Source organism: Poecilia reticulata, chromosome 3 (genome assembly GCF_904066995.2).
Source record: "Poecilia reticulata chromosome 3, P_reticulata-male-v2, whole genome shotgun sequence".
Classification (NCBI taxonomy): domain Eukaryota; kingdom Metazoa; phylum Chordata; class Actinopteri; order Cyprinodontiformes; family Poeciliidae; genus Poecilia; species Poecilia reticulata.
In genome coordinates this window covers 30,770,193-30,790,521 of record NC_088832.1, presented here as the reverse complement: position 1 = coordinate 30,790,521, position 20,329 = coordinate 30,770,193, and the positions used below count along the sequence as shown (strand labels likewise).

The following is a 20,329-nucleotide window of genomic DNA, read 5'->3' as shown; positions in this document are numbered from 1 at the left end:
CTGGTAGTCTGTGATACTGTTAGATTTGGTTTTCTTCAGACATAGTACTCTCTATCTTGGACAAGCATTTCTACTTTTGCATTTCCCTGGCATAAGGACATACATTTTTGCATAAGTCTTTTGGCCTCCAAAAAACCATCTGGAGTCTAATATGTTGTTCTTGGGTTCTTTGCAGTCTGCTTGAACATTGCATGATCTGAACCAATGGGGAACTTGTCAAGAGGCCTTTTCCCAGGAAAACAGTGATGGCTTTAACTGTTTTCCATTTGTAAATTACATTCTCACTGCAGATGAAAGGTTTTAAACTGTTTGGTAAAGGGTCTTATATCCTCAGATCCATTAGTAGCAGAATTTTGAATGAAGTGTTTGGGACTCATTGGTGAGCTGTCCATGGTGCTGAAGGCCTGTTCAGATTGGGGTTTAGGATGATGTGCACAAGGTTGCAAGATGTTTTGGACATCAATTCACTAAAAATAAAATTAATCAACAATCCTTTTGAGATATGTTTTTTAATTCTTTTTTTTTTAAGTGAAAGCATTCAATTTCCTGTTCCTAATATTTATTATACAAAGTCTGTACATTCTCTGTAAATACTGTACACTGACTGGAACATGACTCTGGGATACATGCTGTTAAAATGATCAGGTGATGAACTAATGATAAATATGTGTTGTGTTCCTGCAATACGTAGTGAGAAGAAAGCCCCTGCTGTTAAAATTCAACACGAAATGCCAATAAATATATTGTTGCAACATAAACTATGGTTAAAAACAAAGCAAAGCCCACATTGTGGATACATGCATCCAGGTATGTATTTACTTCCTTCTTGCAGAGTTCCCAGGGACCTGGTGTCTATTGTCAGGAGGTGAGGTGAACTTTGGAGGTGCCTTAGATAGAACCTGACAACATAACAGACATTTCATAACTAAGCACAGTAGCAACAATTTCAAATGGGATCTTTGACCAATTAGTTTCTCGTCGTGAGTCACAAAGGAAAATGCTTTGTAGGTATGATTTTGCAACTTTACATTCTTCTTCAACCCCTCTAGAATATTCCTTTATATTCCTTTATATCTCCATAATCTATAAGAAGGCAACTTCTGAGATTCCATGTTATGATTTACTGTCCAAAAACAAACCCTTTTCCTTTTTCTTTTTAGTATACGAGTAAAACTTGAGACATGGTTCCTGCTGTTTTGTTATCAAGTACATGTAATTTGTCGTTCAAGAGTTTACTCTGTTTGGAAGTAACAAAAGTCAAAATTTTAACCAAATTAAATTAAGAAGCCCATTCCAGTAATCCACAGCGGAGAGGTGGGATACACCTTGAACAGTTCATTTGATTACCGAGAGACATATAACTACACACTCTAACACTCATGCCCTGATCAATTCGGTATGCAAAGTAACCCGACATGTCTTGTTTCTACATAAAGAACGAAGAGTATGATGAGTAAACCCACACTTGGAAAAGAGGAAAAAGCCAAACTTCACAAAGATAAGGTGACATAGAGGCATAAAATGTAAAATAAAATCATACAATCTGAGTAATACTGCAATAAAATATCTATTTATGTCCAAGATAGGTAGACTTCTGCTCAACTAATAAACTGTAAAATATGATTGAATTGTAGACAAATGATTGTATTTGATGAGAACTGCCTCAAATTTCTAGTGAACACATGAAATGGAATCTGAAACAAAGATTCAGCCTGTGTATGAAACCTTTATGCACTTTATCTCAGTGCCTTTAAAAATAGTCTTTCATGTCCATGTAGGGAACTCACAATTATTACATAATGTCTTGCATCACTTTCATTCAGTGTTTCTAAAATAAACCATGCTGAGCTAAATTTACGCTGCTTGCATACGCAGAGCAGATTCCAACATGCCTATGAGCATCAAAAGTTTACTATAACGACAAATGACTGAAAAGTCAAAAACTATCCCTTTTGAGAATCTATAAAGCTGATTTATTAGGAAGTGAATGCAGCATTCTTCTGTCTCCAAAGTGTAATAAATATTTACATATACTAAATCCCAAATAGCATTTCTTTCAGTGAAGCTATTCAACTGGTTACTGCAAAAATAAAATTGAAAAGAATATTTTAGTGAACTCAAAAGCTAATAAGAAGCTCCTCCTTTGAAAAATAAGACCCGTTTTTTAAAAGTACAAGCTGTACAAATTGTTAATTCAAATGCTGATATTTGGAGAGTGGTGGTCGCTGTGGAGAGGATAATATTTAAATCAAAATGTAACATATCTGGAATATAATGTTTCAAGATAAGTGTGCTTGTGTAGATATAAGATTAACGCATCCTGTCTGCCATTGCGGTAACAAAAAATTAGCTGCCTCAGCTTCAAAAGACTTAACAAAGGACTCCCAGTGAGAATACAATCGCTCTGAAAACACTCAATGGGAACAGAGCTTTCACACACACCCATTCAATGCAGTGTTTCTGTGGTGTGCCAACTCACATGCCTATTACATAACAGGGCTCCTACTCCCAGGCCTAACACCCCTGACAAATCCATGCACGCTTTGCAGCACATGAGCTATTTATACACTGCACCCAAGACAGGGATGGTCAAAAATACCTCTCCAGTCAATTATTCATTGAGAAACATTCCAAAACAAGAGTGAAGAAGAGGTACACAGACATGGCGAGCGGGGATGACAGTAAATATGATCCATTTGCAATGCAGCAGGTTTTGTCCACAGTGGATCTAAAGGAGAGGGGAGGGCTTTGTAGCTGCAAATTTCCCCTTGCATGTGCTTTTCTTTCTTTTTTTTATAGGATTCCGTGCATACACTTTAGTTCCTCTGCAACCATCTTGTTACTTCACAGGATTCTAAAAATAGCAGCCTGTTTTGTGCTCGAGCCATTTTTAGAACGAGTATTTTCAGGGGAAAAAAAGCCAGCAGGAAAAAAAAAGTGCCTTTTCACATGAATACTATGTGGCTGTTCCTTCTTATGTGAATGAACACAGTGTTCCATCCTTGGTTCATGACGCTCCATGCTGCAGAGGCACCAGCACATTCCAGTGCATAGCTCTAAACAGCCAGGGGGTAATTAATATCTCAGCATTGTATTTTTGAAAAATACATACAAGTGAAATATTGTCTGATTGCAAGATAACCTTTTTTTTATATTTCACTATAATATTATTGTATTATATATGTAATGTGATAAAAAAAAAGATCCTTAGCATATTTAAAGAATGCTGGAAATGTAGTACAGGAATTTAAATAGTTTATGTTGGAAGTAAAACCAGCTTCAAAATGTGAGTCTGGATAGCAGCAAAGACAAGTTGAGTGACAATAGAACTTAACAGAAAAACTTGTTGAAATACGCAAATAACTCATTCTGGAAAGAATTTTTTGCAAGCCATGTAAGATTTAAATAACATCACAAAAAAATGCATGTTCTGCAGTCTTGTGGCAACTAATCAACAGAAACACAAAAGCAGATGGGAAACAAGGTAGAGCCAGTGAACATTACTATAAAGATGGGAGTTTGCCAGTCAGCATCTGTTAGCATTTGTTGGAATGTAAATTGCCAAAAGCATTGGTCACTTATCCTTATATACAGTTTCTTTTTATGACATCTCATTTATGACACAAACTACAACTGGGAAGTAGATCTCTGCAGATCTTACTTCTTTAATAAACCTCTTGAGATCTAAAACCTTTATTTATGGTATATAATTATATGACTAAGTTACATGTTGGGGGACAGGATTTACTGGTAACAGGACAAGAAGTTGTACTGAATTCATTTAGGAACATCAACATGAAAAGGGGATTAAATTTCTTTTCAAATTGAAAATCATTTCTCCATTTTCCTTGAATCAACAACCATGTACTTTGGGCATATTTTGTCATTAGCCACTGCAGACTTCAATGTTTTGTAGACATTTTTTTAGAGAAAGGTCCAAATTCTTTAGAGCAACACATTCCATCTACATAATTTATTTAGACTGGATAGCTTTATAGATACTTTCCACATTTTCCAGCAACAGAACTTTATGACAAATAGTTCAGAACCTGAAATGTATTATTTATACCATCCAGTAAAATCTTTAAAATACTTCTACAACTTAAGGAAATTAAAGGCATAAAAAATGACTTACCTCATCAAATAATAAAAAAAAATCTATATGCTTCAGGAAAAGAAATCCATCAAAAAATTACTAATCTTAGAAAACATTTCTTCCCAACTACAAGGTTTTATTCAACCAGGATATGATGAATTTCCTGGTTGATGAAGTTTTAATGGTCTCACTTTCTGAATTTATATATTTATTGCAAGAATGAAAATCAAAATCTGTATGCCCTGAAAAAGTGCTTCACTCATGTGTATTTATATAACATATATTATATAATCCACAGTACTTTTGTCCTTGTCCTTTGAAGACATATTTTAACAGTATCTAAAAGATTAAGCGTTAAGATGGAATATAATGAAAGTGGTGTCGTCATACTGAGAGGAAGATAATGTGGGAGCTGACAAATGATGTCTGGCTAGAAAAGGTCCAGCAGCGCCACCATTAGACCAGAGTGACTTGTTTTGGATGAGAGTTTAAACCAGGATATTTTACATAGGAGCAGCACAAATGTTGTTTATAGCTTATGCTAAACTAGGAAGAATACAACAAAAGTTTTCACTTCCTAAGGTCATGCATACATCACACCAAGAAATAAAAGGAAATCCACAAGCTGCCTTTAAAACTGTACATTTAATACAGATTTGTTTTTAATAGACTGCCAATGATAAATCCATTTTTGCCATGTAATTCCCACATGTTGAGAAGCAAATGAAACAGCATGTCATTTTCACTCTTTCATATTTAAATTAGCTTGTAGCAAAATCAGTTTGTAGGTCCCATATAAATAGGAATGATAAAAAGAAAAAGTGCATAAACCGAGAATTCCCATTCATTGAAAGAAGCACAGAGAGGGCATTATCGCTCAATTAAAACTCGTTTAACTTCCGAGTTGAGAAGCACATTCCCCTATCATCTCAGCAAAAGATTTCTTGCAAAATACTGTAATACAGCCTTTTCATTTAGAATTTAAAACTGGCACCACCTTTGGGAGGTTATATGTCATTATTCTTGAAAACAGTGGAGCAAAACGTTACTTTTTTTATTTTTAAAATATCTTCAAGAAGAAGAAGAATAACGCGTTCTGGTTGGCCCAGGTTGAATTAAAAGTTACATCAGAAGTAGTCGGACTTTAAAAGTATAACTTACTTTGACCCCCACATATTTTTAAAGTTAAGCAAACAGGAAAAAAAACATGATATGAGCATCACAAGGTTTTGATTGTTAAATAGCAACAGTCTTGCAGTTGTGGGGCTAAATTATCTACATTTCAACCTAATTAACAGAACCGTGTTCGACCACCAATGAAGAAAAGGGGCCTGAAATACACAAAATTAGGACCGTTGACTTTCAGCTTCCCTATATTTTAATTTTATTCAAATAGTTCTGTGGTGGAGGATGTCTGAATGTGTGCATGTGTGTGATGTGTTTATGGTCACTGGGTAGGTCAGGTTGAGTGGTTTAGGGCTGGCGACGCTCCCTCTTGGTGAGCAGATAACACTGAATGGTTCTCAGTCGATCTTTGGCAGGGGCGAACTCTGGCTGCAGCTTCAAAGTGGATTCATACCAGTGCATTGCTTTCTCAAACTCCTCCTGTTACAGAGAAGAAAAAAAGATTTAAGATGCTGTTACAGTACAAGACCAGAAAAACATACATCAGAACCAACAATTATTTGATTTAGCGTTGTTACCATTGCAATATAGACATTGGCAAGGGTAAAGTGGTTCACGACAAAGTGCGGTGCAATCTCGACAGCCATGCGAGCGACTGTGAGGGCATCCTCCCACAACCTAGCGTTTTGGAAGATGTTGGCCAAGCTGATAAGTGGTACATCCTGTTCCATAATTCAAGAGCAGAAAAAACACAATAAATATATTTTATTTATGGATTTATTACTTGCTATAAGTAGACTAAATAATTGTGTCCATCTTGCCTTCATGTGATGAGGGGCATAGTTAAGGGCTTGCCGCAGGCAGTCGATGGCTCTCTTGCCTTGACCTTTCACTCTCCAGTACAGTGCAGCCATGCTGGACAACACCCAAGATGTCTGATTCTGATTGGAGGAAAAAAATTGCAAAATTAATTGAGTTTGAAAAGTTAATACCATTTTAGTTACCTGTTCACTTGTTGCAGACCTGTTCATGTTTCTCCTTCCCAACACAACTCAAACAGAAAAGAAAACTTGCATGTTTTATGTTTGAAATTGTAAAATAAAACAGAGACATTTAACAGAACTGACTGCAAGACATAAAACCACCAAGTCTTTAATCTCTAGAGGTTCTTCCTTTAGTCAATAGAGAAAACTTGGCTTTGATGTTAGAGTATCTGAAGACAGTTTTACTCACTCCCTCCATAAGACAAAAATAACTATTAGTAAATATAAATGCATAGCTCTCAGGTGCTTGACAATTAGCAATGTTCAATTTAAAACTCAACTCCCACCTCAACATATATATAAAAATTACTGGTCATAAGTAAATATTACTCCTTAGTGGACTTACCTTCTCCAAGACTTTAGCAATGCGAGTTCCCACCTGCTCAAATGACTGGGGAGGAAACTTATCTTTCCCAAGGTTCTGCAGAACCTTCAGAAGTGACAAAAAAAAAGACCCCAGTGAGACTAAAAACAGAATCTGATACTTGGGTATTTGATTAATTACATAATCTGTAATTTATCAAACTGCATGTGTGAAACAAAATGCATTTAAATAAGAATAGTAACATTTCTAACCACTTTAGTCAGAGTGATTCGGTTTATTCGGTTTTCTTTAACACTGCCTTCATGTCAATCTCACACATACAGCTTGAATTGTTTTGATCATTAGTTTGTGTAATAGTTGGCCTCAGCCTCTGTACCTCTCGCAGCTGGGCTTCCCCTGTGTAGTGGATGGAGGCGCGGTTGGCTACACCTGCCAGGTGGTCCAGGGTGTGCATACTGGCAGCTAGGTTGGCATTGCATAAAGGTTCAGCTGCAGGCTCTTGGAGTGGGGTGGCAAAGTCTATGTGCTCTGTGATGCTATATAAAAGTGGTGATGAGATACAAAATGATGGATTAAACACCTGTTTTAAATGCTTCTAATTTAACATGACAAACAGACATCATGCTATTTTGCTGCTTTCTTTCCCAGGAATAAAAACTATGGCTAACTTTGTCTTTATTTCTCCTAAAGGCGACTACTATTGCAAATTTGCAATTTGCCTAAATAAATACATAGGAAAATATATTCCAACTACTTTATTATGATGACAGACTTACTCAATATTCTTGGCAGAAACAGCCAACCATGTACTAGCTACAGTAGTGAGGTCAACCCTCCGTGTGCGCTGGCACTCCTCTGGTCCAGGCCAGCCAAGACTTGTATAGTCTCTCCAGCGACCTGATCAAAAAGCATAAAAAGATCCTTATCAAGTACCATTTTTCCCCACGTTTCTGCCTTAGTAGGCATATCAAACGCAGATGTTTTTGCTACCTGAAGGACCAGGAGATGGGATAGTTGGACCACTGATTTCCAGTACAGAGCTCCCTCCAGGCATCGACTCCTCGTTTTGACTGTCATCAGTCATGGAGACACTTTCTGACCCATCTGCCTTTGATTTACGGACCCGTTTTACCTGGAAGGTGATCTAAGAACACACAATAAAAACCAATAACACACATTCAAGCCAACTTTAGTCACATTCTCCAACTTACTTTTAATAATTTAGAACAAAAGCTCAGTTTTAACTCTTACCCACTCTGCTCCATCATCATCTTCACAGTTTCCAAAACACGGTCCACTTCCTGCTCGGGCCCCCATGACGCGGTCATTCTTCAGCACTCTGATGCCTTGCAGGTCTCCGCGTTTCCCTCCCACGTCCAGCGCTCCCTCAAATGCTCCCATCAGGTCCTCCTTCAGCTGCCATTCATCCTCTTTTTCCACTCCTCCGTCTCCAAAGGATGACGACATTTTGGCAGGTCCAGTGGAGGAGGGAGAAGCCTGCTGCTGTGTCGTCGCCTCGCCTGAGCCATTACTGTCTAGGATCACATCTGAAAGATTGGAAAAAAGAAGAAAAGTGTTGAAAACAAACAAAAAAAAAACTAATCAGGATCAAATCGTCATCGGCAGTTTCTTTTGTTCATGAAGCAAACTACAAAAGAATCTTTATGAGCTAAACTAAATAAAACTCTTTCAGTTCTGGGATTAGGAAAGCATAATCTATTTATTTATTGCGTGTAACGTAATGTTGTGTGCTTGTTTCTTCTTCTTAAATACTTATCTGGACTGTAGTCAAATTGGGTTGTACTGTAATATCAAGCTGAATTGAATTGAAAGGAATGGGATTCTACTAACGTTGTAATGTATCAAAATGTGGAGGAAAAAGGTTTAAATACTCTTGCAAAGCTCTGAATGTTAAAACTAACTTTAATTCTAATTGTGGGATAACCCCTTTTCCTAACTGTATGTCAGTTTTAATAACAGATCAAATGAAGTTCTGATCTTACTCTCAAAGAGCAACATGTCTTCAATGGCAGAACTGGCAGTTGTGTCCTGCTTCTCTTCACTGTCCTCCCATTCCTCCAGCTGTATGCCAAAGTTTTCCTCAGTCATGCAGATTCCATCTTCTGGATCACCGAAAAAACTTCAATTAGTATTCGAAGCATTACTGCTTTCATTATGTCCACATTAGTAGTTTTTAAAACATATCAATAGAAACTGACATGTTATTGTTTTTTAATCTTCTGTACTCTGTTGACTTTCACTTTTTACTTCCCTAGTTTTTTTTACAGCACAGAAATTGGCACTTTTGTTCCACTACCTTCATGGCTCCATATTGCATTTTAAAACAAGCTCCATTCGTATACATTTTAGAAGTTAAGCTGTTGAATAAGAGATTTCTTAATTTTAAAGAGTTTGAGAAAACATAAGCAAACACGTTTCTGTTCAAGCACCAAGGAGCCACCTCTGTAAACTTTACTAATAAAACAGGAGAGTTTGGTTAGTGCTTGTTTGAACGCAAGGACTCAAGTATATTTTACTGCAACAATATTTAGCTTTAGAGAGTAAAATATAGTCTTATCTAAAGTTACCATTAGCTATTTTCAGCTGCTTAAATTATTGAGAAGCAGAATTTCTCCACTTCAAAGCACTTTTCCCCTCAGCTGCACTGAAAAAAGAAAACACGTGGTTTCTGTTCAAATAAAGAACACATCATACATCACAGCATTTTTACAGCAGCTCTAAAGGCCCTCAGAGGGGACAACATGAAAGCACATATCACTCAGACTCCTTTTACTTCCTCTGTCCAACAGAAAGCTGATTTAGATTTTTTTAAATCTGGAAAATTTCCTAATTAACTTTTTTTCCTCTGAGTTCAAAAGTTTAATATCACCAACTTATTGCGCAATTTAAATTTATTATTCAATTGTTCGTCTAATATATATATATATATATATATATATATATATATATATATATATATTTCAGTGTAGTACCAGTTGCAGATGCAATGAAAAAGACAGTGGCAGTCACCAGTCCACTTGGTGGCTTATGATGCCACCTTGTGGTACAAGTAAAAAGTTAGTGTTCATCAAAAATAAGAGCAACTTATTCAATTCTGACTGGTAACTTTTAGTAATGGTTTAAAATTTAAGAGCTCATCTGTAAGACTGATAGACTGCAATTCAAACTGAAAAAATACATGGGAAAAAAATAGGACTGGGCTTAATTCTTTGATTTTGATTATTTAATTAGAGAAACAAATGTAACTCCTTTTATTGCAGTGTGGATTGTAAAAACATATAACATCTGCAAACTTGTTTAAGTGAGAATATATGTCCAAGTGCAAAATGAATGCAGCATTGAGTGATCTGTGACCTATGAGAATAGAGCAGCTCCACTCTGGTGTGTTTGACTGATGGTATGGAGCACCATGGAGTGATGAGCGCAGCACCATTTGATGGCGGTTTTAAATTAAAGAACAGCAATAGGCAACATAAATATGAGTTGAACAACATTTTTGAGGTAAGGTAATTTCATTTATATAGCACAATTTCAGCAACAAAGCAATTCAAAGTGCTTGAGAATAAATTTTATAGATAAATATTATTACAGAGACATTTATTTATGCAGTTTGGGTAATTATTCTGTATTCAGACTGGGTAGAGAGGTATGTTAAGAAAAGGATTCAGATTTTTTAAGTCGCATTTCTAATAGAATGCAGAGGCTGTAATGACTGTGCAAAATTAAATGCTTTGACTGAAAGCCCTGTATTTAAAAAGAACTTTACTCTCTCAGTTGTGTGATTTAAAAGAGAAAAATGTAAAGCTGCTTGTTTGCTTGAGGAGAGACATTTTGAATATAGCTGCATCTAGATTGGTTAAATTGGATAAACTACACTATGAAAGAAATCAGAGTACATCATCATATGAATCATGTACCTCTCCTAGTCATCAACCAAAATCTATTTAAATGTAAACCTTCGAGTACGGACTCAAATAATTTGTTTCATTAAAATATGATTCATTATTTTTATTGTACCCCACTAGTGAAAGTTTTTTTTTTTTTTTTTACATATTGTGAGGAAAAAAATTCCTTACTCTGTTTAGGTTACTTACGTGAACAAGGTTGTCGGTGGGAAAGATTGTAAAGCGAAGGGTAGAACTGAAGACAGCGTAGTAAAGGCAGGCTGGTGCGACATTGCTCGCAGGCAGCAATGGATGAGAAGGAAGACGACGAGGACAGGGTTGTCTCCAGAATGTGGCGAAACAAGGCCAAAGCACCTGTCACATTGCTCTGGGCCAAATGCACATTCACCAAGCTGAGCAGGGCGTGAGGCTGAGCGAGGAAAACAAAACGAGACACAGAGAAAATTACCTCAGGTGTAACTTGCATATCTTGACACTGAGATTAAACAGACATCTGTGTATGTGACACTGATAGATAAAACAAGGTATACAACAGTCTAAACATCCTTGTTCACAAATTGCAGTTTTTAAAGTGACATCTCTATTAGCTTTCAAGGCGCACTGCTCTGAGTGCACCAAGTTTACCTGAATGCAGCAAGTGCAGCTGATGGAAAAGCAACCCCACCCAAAATTGCAATTTTTTGGCATTTGAACTAACTTACATTAAACAAGTATAAAAACTGCAATATGTGAGTTAGAACAAGATGTAATTATTAAACACTTATTCTAGATTGAATAGACCTACTCAAACAATCTAGAAAAACAAATAACAAAAGGGTTGGGTTTTACCGAAAACTATTGCTAAATAAATAAATTTGCTAAAATTTGTCATGTCTCACTCACGCCCTGGATCTCTAACCCTTATTTATTCATATTCACAATCACAATTTCTGAAGATACAAACTAATCTCTGAGTTTTTCTTCTCAAGAAATTTCTTGAATATGCAGTTTTAAAATGCTTATTACTTTATAAACCAACTTTCATTTACCTCAGATGTATTGAGTGTCAACACATGGTCCAGCAGCATTTGTGCATGGGGGGTCAAACCGTAGTGCAGCAGCAGGTTAGCAGCATTGGTGAGGGCCAAGTGATGGTGTGAAGGCGGAGCAGAGTTCAACACTTGACGCAGGCACTGCAAGGCACGACTGCCGTTGCCTTTGGCCTGCCAAAATAGAGCTGCCTCATTGTTGACCAGCCAGTGGGGTATAGTGGCCTAAATAAACAAATGCCTGTTAGCTCTTAATAGGTAGACAGTGTAAAATAAATGTAAATAGAAGTATCAGAATGTGACATATAAGCACGTGAGATAAGCACATAAGCATATAAGCACCAAATAAAAACTTAAGTGTCTTAACGGTGGCTGAACATTGTGTACATTCAATTTTTGATGTTAAAGATGAATAAAGTTTTTTTATATTGTTAAATTTTTACATATGTTGTGCCAAGACTGTCTGTATTATTGAATGCAATATGCTGCTGTGTAGAAATAAAAATGAGTTTACTTCTTTTGTAGCTTGTGCTATTCTGTCGCCAACTTGCTCCAGTGCAAATCCTCCACTGCGTAAATGTAGCATCTGTAAACAAAGACGTGTTTATATCATTTAACTTTATTTTGAAAAGAGAAAAGAAATAAAATAACCAACACTTAAACCAACACAGCCGTATATTATTAAATCAATGAACAAACTGATACCTCAGATGCAAAGGAATCTGGCAGCTCCTTTTCTTCCAGGGGCCAGTCTAATGAGGCGGGGAGGAAAACTGGATACGGTTGAGGGACAGGACTACAGTCTGGTGGACCGTCTACTGAAATGGGGCCAGAGCTGCTATACAGGAGAGTTGCCACTGGGCTGAAAAGAAATAATTTGATTGTGTTTATGAAATGTTTTCAATGAGCAGCCAATGTAGCACTAAAATGATTATTTTTTTGTTGTCGTTTGGTCTGTAGTTTCTCAAGAAACCAGAGAACCTGCCAATGTGAGATCAATCTATGAGCAATTAGGAAATGTTAACAGACCTAAATGACATTGCCCAACATGCGTTAGATCACAGAGTGATGTAAGCACAGATGACTAAAAACATGAAAATGGGAATATATTGCAAATGATATTTACTAAAGATATTTAGTAATATTGTGCATCCCTATTTACAAACATATAACTGCTTGTTGTCAGTTATATTTCTCTGCCTCAGTGCAGAGTATCTTTGGTGTATCTCAAACAGGAACAGCTGATAACAGAAGTTCCCGGAGGCAGTTTTGCATAGTGACAGCTTAATTAATTCTGACTGGTCAAGCAAGGTCTTAATTTTTAAACAATAACAGCAAAGATATTTTCCAGAATCACAGTCTAATTTGCAGATGCAACAAGCAGACAAAACCGCTGATCAGACCATGAAACTAGCCAAATCTGGCTAAGATAATGTTAAACTTGTCCTCAATAACGTTCTGCAGAAAACAAACAAAAACAAAGTTGCAAAATCATCCACACACACACTGCGTGAAGAAAACTCAGCATACTGTAGTTGCTTCGATCTTAGTACAAGGTTTACTCGGTGATGTATATATGTATAAATCACCAAATAAGGTTTTATTGGATTTAAATTATGAAAGAAAATCATAGAAAGTATGAAAATTCACACTTGGATTAGCCTCTATCAGATCTGGACCTAAACATAATTACATTTAGAATCATTTGAAAGAGACACAAATATATTTAGGTGACAAATTAACTTTCCAACTGTTAATTTAGATTCTTAGTTAAAGAATATTTATCAAAAGTCAATCAAATAATGTGAACTAACCCCAGGCCCTGTGCTTCAGGTGAGAGGAAATAGGTTGGTAGCAGATGGGCAGGTGGTATACTTGGGAACTGATGGGCACAGTCTGACCTCTGAGGCCACAATGTCCTCTGTGTGTCCTAAAACAAAACCACATTTTCAATCATTCCTCATCAGAAGCAAACGCTTTAGTAAAAAAAAAAAAAGACCAGAAAAAACTTCTAACATAATTTACTGTTCTGGCTACAAAATTAAACAAATCTACTGTTTGATTAGCAAACCAAAGTCTGTCAAATATTAGAATGATGAGTCAAACAATGTATTATATTTAGCTGATTCACAAAAAAAAAAGAATAGAAAACTGATTCTGTGATATTTCTAGTTTATTTGTATCCACATCTCTAAAATATATAAAATGATCGCAAGGTTTTGTGGAACAACAGTGCAGATGTTTCTTTCATCCTGCTAATGGGGTTCCTCAAGGCTCCATTCTCATGCCACTTAAATATTTTTATACTATTCTTTACTCAACTTAAGTGGTACTAGAACATACATTTACATTTCTGAGACACTGAGAGTGTAGGTATCTACAAGTACACAGTTTAGGTTTTAGCTTAGTACTTAGTTTAAAGACCACACATGCAAAAAACGTAGGCGTCGTCACAGACCCAAAACTACATTTTAACAACCACATAATACAGTCTGTTAAAAAATTAGTCCTTGTTTTCAAACCAATGCTATAAGGAAGATATTTCTGCTTATTTTAATAGTCTCTATAGAACAAGTACAAATAAAATGTCAGTGTTCCTCTTGCCTTTGTGTACTCCTCTTGGCCACCCCAGAGGGCTGCAGCAGGGTCCTGATCACCAGACACAGTGGGACGGAGCTGGTGGCTGGAAGCTGTCTGGTTGGAGCTGCGTTCTGATACAAGCGCCACACTGGATGCTACAGACAGCGCCTCTCCAAACTGTAAACCAACACAGAGAAAGAACTTGCCATTGTTGTTAAATTTGTCCTCAAATATCTCTTTAGGGTCTCATAGTAAAGTACTGCATTACTCTTATTTCAGTTAAATATAATAACTGTAATAATAAGTTAAATGTCTCAAAATAGAAATCTATATTTTCTAGGTACATCCATTATCCAAAAAAGGTATCTTGGAGTAATGTAGTTTGATCAAATATATTAAACACTGCTGTAGCCTGCTGATTATAATCAGACTGAATAGTTTTTGACAATTTAATCTTTGATTTTTATTTCTTTTTCGCCATGTAAACATTCATTCAAGATCTGCATTTTCCCTAAAAAGCAAGGTGAATGTAGCTTCACATTTGGGAAACTGGGAGGTTTTATAATACTGGTAATAACATATGTAATGGTAATAAACATATCTTTGCAGTAGAGGGAATTAGGGGTGGAAACTTTCTCACCTCCACACCCAAATCAGTTCCTGGAATATTCTTGGCTTTTTGGCTTGTCTTTATCAAGGCGGGGAGGGAGTGCTTTTTCACTTCAATCACTTTTATGGTTCTTGCCATAATAAAAACTCTACTACTAGGTATGATAATTTGCTTACATGATATTCACAAGTACCATAAATAAAACAAATATGCCCTCATAACAATAAAGAACAAGAGTACCTGCTTGTGTCTACACTTTTGACTTACACTACATGCTCTACTTTTTTTCTATCCCAAAACTCACTTGGACATGGTGGACATGTTCGAAAAGATCACCCCGGTGATACCGCACAGGGAGATCGAAGGGGCAATACAGGCGGCGTTGCTGCTGACCTAGTGGGCACATCTGATGATTTCCTAAAACAAAACAAAACATATGGTGCTCAACACTCTTGCATCATTTGTGTCTTGCAGCTTATTATGCAAGTAAACAATGACATTACGATTATATGAATAGTTCTGTTTCAAAACAGAAAAAGGTGTATTGTAGATTTAGTCAATTTCAAAAGAGGATGTGGTTCATAGTTAAACTACTAAGGTATGACTGACAATAAAACGCATTGCTGAAATTGTTGACAAGTGCTGTAAAAAAAAAAAAAGAAGCTGCAATTATAGTTTTTCACAAGAGTGACATCTCATTTCCCATGAAACGTTTCTTTAGATTCATGCAGTCCCAGGTATCTCTGCTGTCCTAACATACAATGTCCGACAGTATTGGAAGTTGTACATTAATTTCCAACATAGTGGAACTGTGTTGGAACTTCAAAAAGTGAAAGCACAAATTTTTGTTTTTTTAAATATTTTTCTCAACTCTTTCATGGTCTAGTTTAGCTAATAGGAATTGCATCTCACCAAGTTGAGCTTCCTTGGCCATTTGGGTTTCATGGATAATATTGCGCAGAATCTGCTCCTCTTGTAGCAGCTTGTGTTTTTCTAGCGCCTCCTGCTGGCGGAGGTAGTGGTCATGTTGCTTCTGGTACTCCTTCAGCTCATTCAGAGTCCTCTGCAGGGATCTGCAAGCACACAAGCAAAGATGAAAAATACAGAATAGTTATCAGAAAATATGAACAAACAACTGACAGTTTGCCAAATCTAGGCATTTCTCAACTCAAGTATTTCTACTTGTTATCAACATGAAACTGATTTTGCAATGAAAGCAAATATACATTCAGCACACTTTTGACAGCATTGTTTTTTTTACAGTTATTGATCTGGAAAGGAATAAGAAATAACAAAAATGTTTAACAGTCATACCAAACAATTTGATGATACAGAAGATTATGATTTAATCTTGCAATGCACCCAGTTTGAACTGTCATTCAAACAGAAAATGTAGGTTGCATGAAAAAAAAAGGAACGGAAAACCTGCAAGAGCCACTGCACAAGCATTGGCCTACCTGTGTTGAGCTTCTAGGCGTTGCTCCAGCTTTTGCTGACAGAGCACAGCGTGTTTCCTCCTCAGGGCCTGCTCAAAGCCTGGCTGGGCCTGCAGTGCCTGCTCGTAGCACAACACTGAGTGGTTGTATTCCCCAAGCATCTGGTGAAACAGCAACAGGAGAGTATAAATCAAGACTATGAATGCTGTGTTAATGCCTATAAACTGTGTTTATAGGCACTTAGTTTAGGAATATATTGTCTTTTTTTAACACAGACAATATATTCAAAACACACAGAGGCAAAAAAGCTGAGCTTGAAAGTGTATACACTAAAGATCCTTTGCATATGACCACTCTTTGAAGTAGACATAAGAACTTTCAGTGAAGCTGACAGGTTTCACTTTTACTTACAGCGTAAATGTTGCCCAATGTGTAATGACTGGTAAAGAGATCTGAGGTAAGGTCTAGGGCAGCGTGGGCAAGAATAGCAGCATCAGCTGAGAAATGGGCCCGGTGCAGGATGTTGGCCATGTTTATCAGCGCTATATCCTTGTGCTGTCTGTAAGAACAAAACACACATTGACACACCTGTGAGCATACTCACAGAACACAGTCAAGTAGTGCAAAGGCCTTTTGGCCCACCAGTTATTACCTGGGAGAGAAATGCAAAGCACGCACTACACAGTCCACTGCCCTCTGAGGTTCATTTTTCATACGCCAGTAAAAGGATGCCATGTTATACAACACCCAGGAAGATGAATTCTGAAAAACAAAAAGCGTAATGTAAAACCATTTTAACGCTCTATAAAATGCTACCTCACAGCAGTGATGCACATTAAGCTGCACTGGACAATGAATCTCAGACGCCCATTTAGGCTCACACGCAGATGAAGATGCAGAATGCAAATAGAGTATGTGCTGCGTTTATATTTCTTTCAAAGGTACAGACATTGTCACATGCAGACTTCAGCCGAACACAAAATATACTCAAATATCAATCTCAAAAACATGTCAGATAAGTTTTTTTCAAAACAGATTCAATTTGATAAAAGCAGCAAAATATTTTCTTTTTCTTTTTTTTAATACACTTTAAGGAGCAAAGTTGTTGAGGAAAAGTTTACCTTCTGCAAGGTCTGATGAATGCGGTGGCCCACTTCATCAACAGTGCGGCCAAACTTTTTAGTTAAAGAACTAAAAATGGGATCATCCTTAGAAAGAAGTGGAGAGGTCAAGTTTGCTCTCTCCTGTACCCCCTATGGTAAAGCAAATGAAAATACAGATTACACAGAATTGTGCCATGTTGTACAGTCAGCACTTTAAAAAAAACAACAACTTTATTTCAAGTTATTATACAACAAATAATTACCCTAAGGATCTTGTTCATAATCTGTCGTTGGAACTAAACTGAAATTTAGAATATTAACTTTAATTTATGATTCCCTGCAGGTATCTCTAACATAACCTTTAGCTTCTGTTTTAAAAAGAAAATAATAAGAGCAATGTCTGTCTGCATCTGTGCTGTTGCTGTTTGCACAGATCCAAAAAGAAGCAAGACAATTATGTTCAGCGCCTTACAAATACTATAAAAATAGCTGACAACCCAATCAGAACTCCACTGATTGCACAGTGATGCCAAAGACAGCTTTGAATATAAATGTCTGCTAAAATTTAATCAAAAAATCATTGAATACGCCTTACACAAAAGCTAAAATATGTAAAGATAACACAACAGTTAAACCCATATAAAATAATGCATGCTGTTACCAACTTACATTTTTAATTTAAAGAAAACTAAATGAAATACTTCACCAAAACATGTAACAAAAATGACTTACTACTAAATTATCCCCACACTGCGTTATTAAAAAGAAAAGGCCTATCAATAAGGAGCAAAATCTTAAAAAGTAAACTGTAAGTCTATTTTTGTTATTGTTACACATATGTTTTTGCCCCATATTGTGAATTTTAATAATTCTGTCAGACTGTCTGTTCTTTCATATCCTCAGTGATTTTGAATGACACAGCAAGATGTTTGACTATTGTAACTAAAAAAGACAAATAGGTGAAAGATTGAAAGCTTATTGAACTGTTGTGCACAAAGATATGGAGAGCATAGCATCTCTCCAATACAATTAAACTACTACTCACCCTGAGATGCTGGAAAGCATGGATACTATAAGGTAGTTCAAAAACTTTAGCACAGTCTGGCTTTTCTAGATCTGGCGGCAGAGCAGATTGTGAATCGACATAATCTTCAGAGCTGCAATGAGAGAAGAATCTGATTATGTCTTAAGACGTCATATTTCTTGTCAAATCACAACTACTTGTTTTGACATTTTACTAAAGCTTACCTTATGTCTTTACTCTCCAAGGAGATATAAGTACCATCATACAGATCCAGGTCTCCAAGTGGCACCTTAGCCATTATACAATCTGAATCCTCTTTATAGTGCCGCTGCTCCAAACCTGTGTCTCGGTCTTCATTCTCCTCAATGTGAATCTTTTGTGCTACTAACTGCTTCTGCTCACATAATGTAAACAAAAACAAGTCTTAAAATTGGTAAAGCCAAAATGAAATGCAAAGGAATGAAAATATCCAACTGTCAACTCCTTGACTACAGTAAAATTAAAAGAGAAACCCACACACCTCCAAAGTCTTGAGGTAGTTTACACGAGTTTCTTGTCTCATGAAGATTACCACATCATGAGGATGTTTTAGATTCAAAGGAGAGTCCACCTGAATTGGAATGAGGCAGTGGATTAATCTTTGGATGTAGGTAATGTAAATTAAACATGGCAACTGTGTGATTTGCCATTGTGGTTTGCAGTTTTGAGAATTTCATAAACATATACAGAATATAATTTACTGTCTATGAGTGCATTCTTTGAAACAACATAGGTGGTGTTTATTGCTAAACTTCTCATCAACCAAAACTGTTTTTCATTCATCTAAACATAAGTAGAATTAAATCTGAAGCTCCAGAGTCCATCAAAAAAAAAAAAAAAACTTTAAATAATTTCTATGCTAATTTGAGAATTGACATCTGATATAAGGGGCAAAATTATTATTTTTTTGTCTAAGGCAGAATGTTGAGTGCCTAATACTAATAGTGAAAACGAAATGCCACTGACTATTTAGCTGAATAAACCGATTGTTACAAGTCAAATACCTGACATATATTCTAACCTCTTACACGCAGAGCTAAGAAAAAATGTTAAAGACCAATTGGTAATGTCTACAAAAATGATTTAGATTTTTTTATTACAAGAACTCACATTTCCAACAAGTTTACAATGTTAAATGAGTGAATAAATAATCCTAGAATTTACTATTTAAACCTTGTAGATGCCCTTTTTTTCAGTCCAAATGAGTTATCTTGTTATCATCCACAAGCATTTAGAAAATCTGCAAACCTACTCGATGAGGTTAACAGCACGATTATTGCACTCGTAAACATCTTGAACTCACTCCAGTACTGCTAACTTGTACCGTCAGACCCATTAATTAGCGTGTCACTTAAAACATGAACTATGTGTCTCACATAAATTAATTGCTCCTTAGCCGTTTCTATCAGATGAACTTATGTTTCTTTGCGATGATGTGGTCATCATTTTGAACTGGACTTTCACAACCGATTGACAGAGTGACGTTATCTTACTTAAACACATCAAGCACGATACTTGAACATTTTGTTTTTAGACCAACATTTACACCCTTTCTATAAAACAAGACCGGGGCTTGTAAGTCTTAGTAGGTTCCAATAAATACAATTACAGAGCAATGCAGACAGTCGTTATTACTAATTTATAGGGGGGGGGAAATACTTAGCTGTTTAGGCTAACCACATAACGTAAGCGTTAGCAGGTCAGTAAGCTAACTGGCATACTTGTTGTTGAATTTTCCCATCTTCTGTGACGACCCAATGTGTCGTGGCTCCTCCGGAATCCACTATAAGTACACAAAGAAAGACGAAAAGCTTCCCCTGGAACGACGTTTTCTGTGTGTGGTTGACACGGCAGGGCAAAGACTCAGGACAGATTTTCCTGAGGTCCGCCATTTTTCGGTCTCCTGCTGCTCTGCGGCAACGTCAGTCTCCTGCCGCGTGATGGTGCTCGCGTGCCCAGCAAGCGAAAAAAAATCTAGCAGCTGGAGTCATCTT

General features: G+C 36.6%; 1 protein-coding gene across 2 annotated transcripts; it reads right to left on the bottom strand.

The window, feature by feature from the left end:
* Window positions 1-4,722: 4,722 nt before the first annotated feature.
* On the bottom strand, window positions 4,723-20,277 carry ttc17 (tetratricopeptide repeat domain 17). 2 transcript variants are annotated; one of them, XM_008405690.3, is made up of 25 exons: window positions 20,057-20,277; window positions 18,817-18,906; window positions 18,521-18,693; window positions 18,318-18,429; window positions 17,291-17,422; window positions 16,822-16,931; window positions 16,581-16,728; window positions 16,191-16,330; window positions 15,646-15,806; window positions 15,038-15,150; window positions 14,148-14,300; window positions 13,358-13,473; window positions 12,249-12,405; window positions 12,058-12,129; window positions 11,544-11,768; window positions 10,705-10,924; window positions 8,593-8,712; window positions 7,841-8,136; window positions 7,580-7,733; window positions 7,366-7,486; window positions 6,966-7,125; window positions 6,611-6,694; window positions 6,043-6,162; window positions 5,800-5,943; window positions 4,723-5,701 (listed from the first exon to the last, which is right to left on the bottom strand). In XM_008405690.3, exons 1-25 carry the CDS (start codon window positions 20,225-20,227, stop codon window positions 5,570-5,572), a joined length of 3,624 nt encoding a protein of 1,207 aa, XP_008403912.2. In that variant the 5' UTR covers window positions 20,228-20,277; the 3' UTR covers window positions 4,723-5,569. The 2 variants fall into 2 exon arrangements, with proteins under 2 accessions (XP_008403912.2, XP_008403913.2); XM_008405691.3 differs by having other exon boundaries at window positions 18,521-18,690; window positions 20,057-20,276.
* Between the last annotated feature and the right edge of the window lie 52 nt (window positions 20,278-20,329).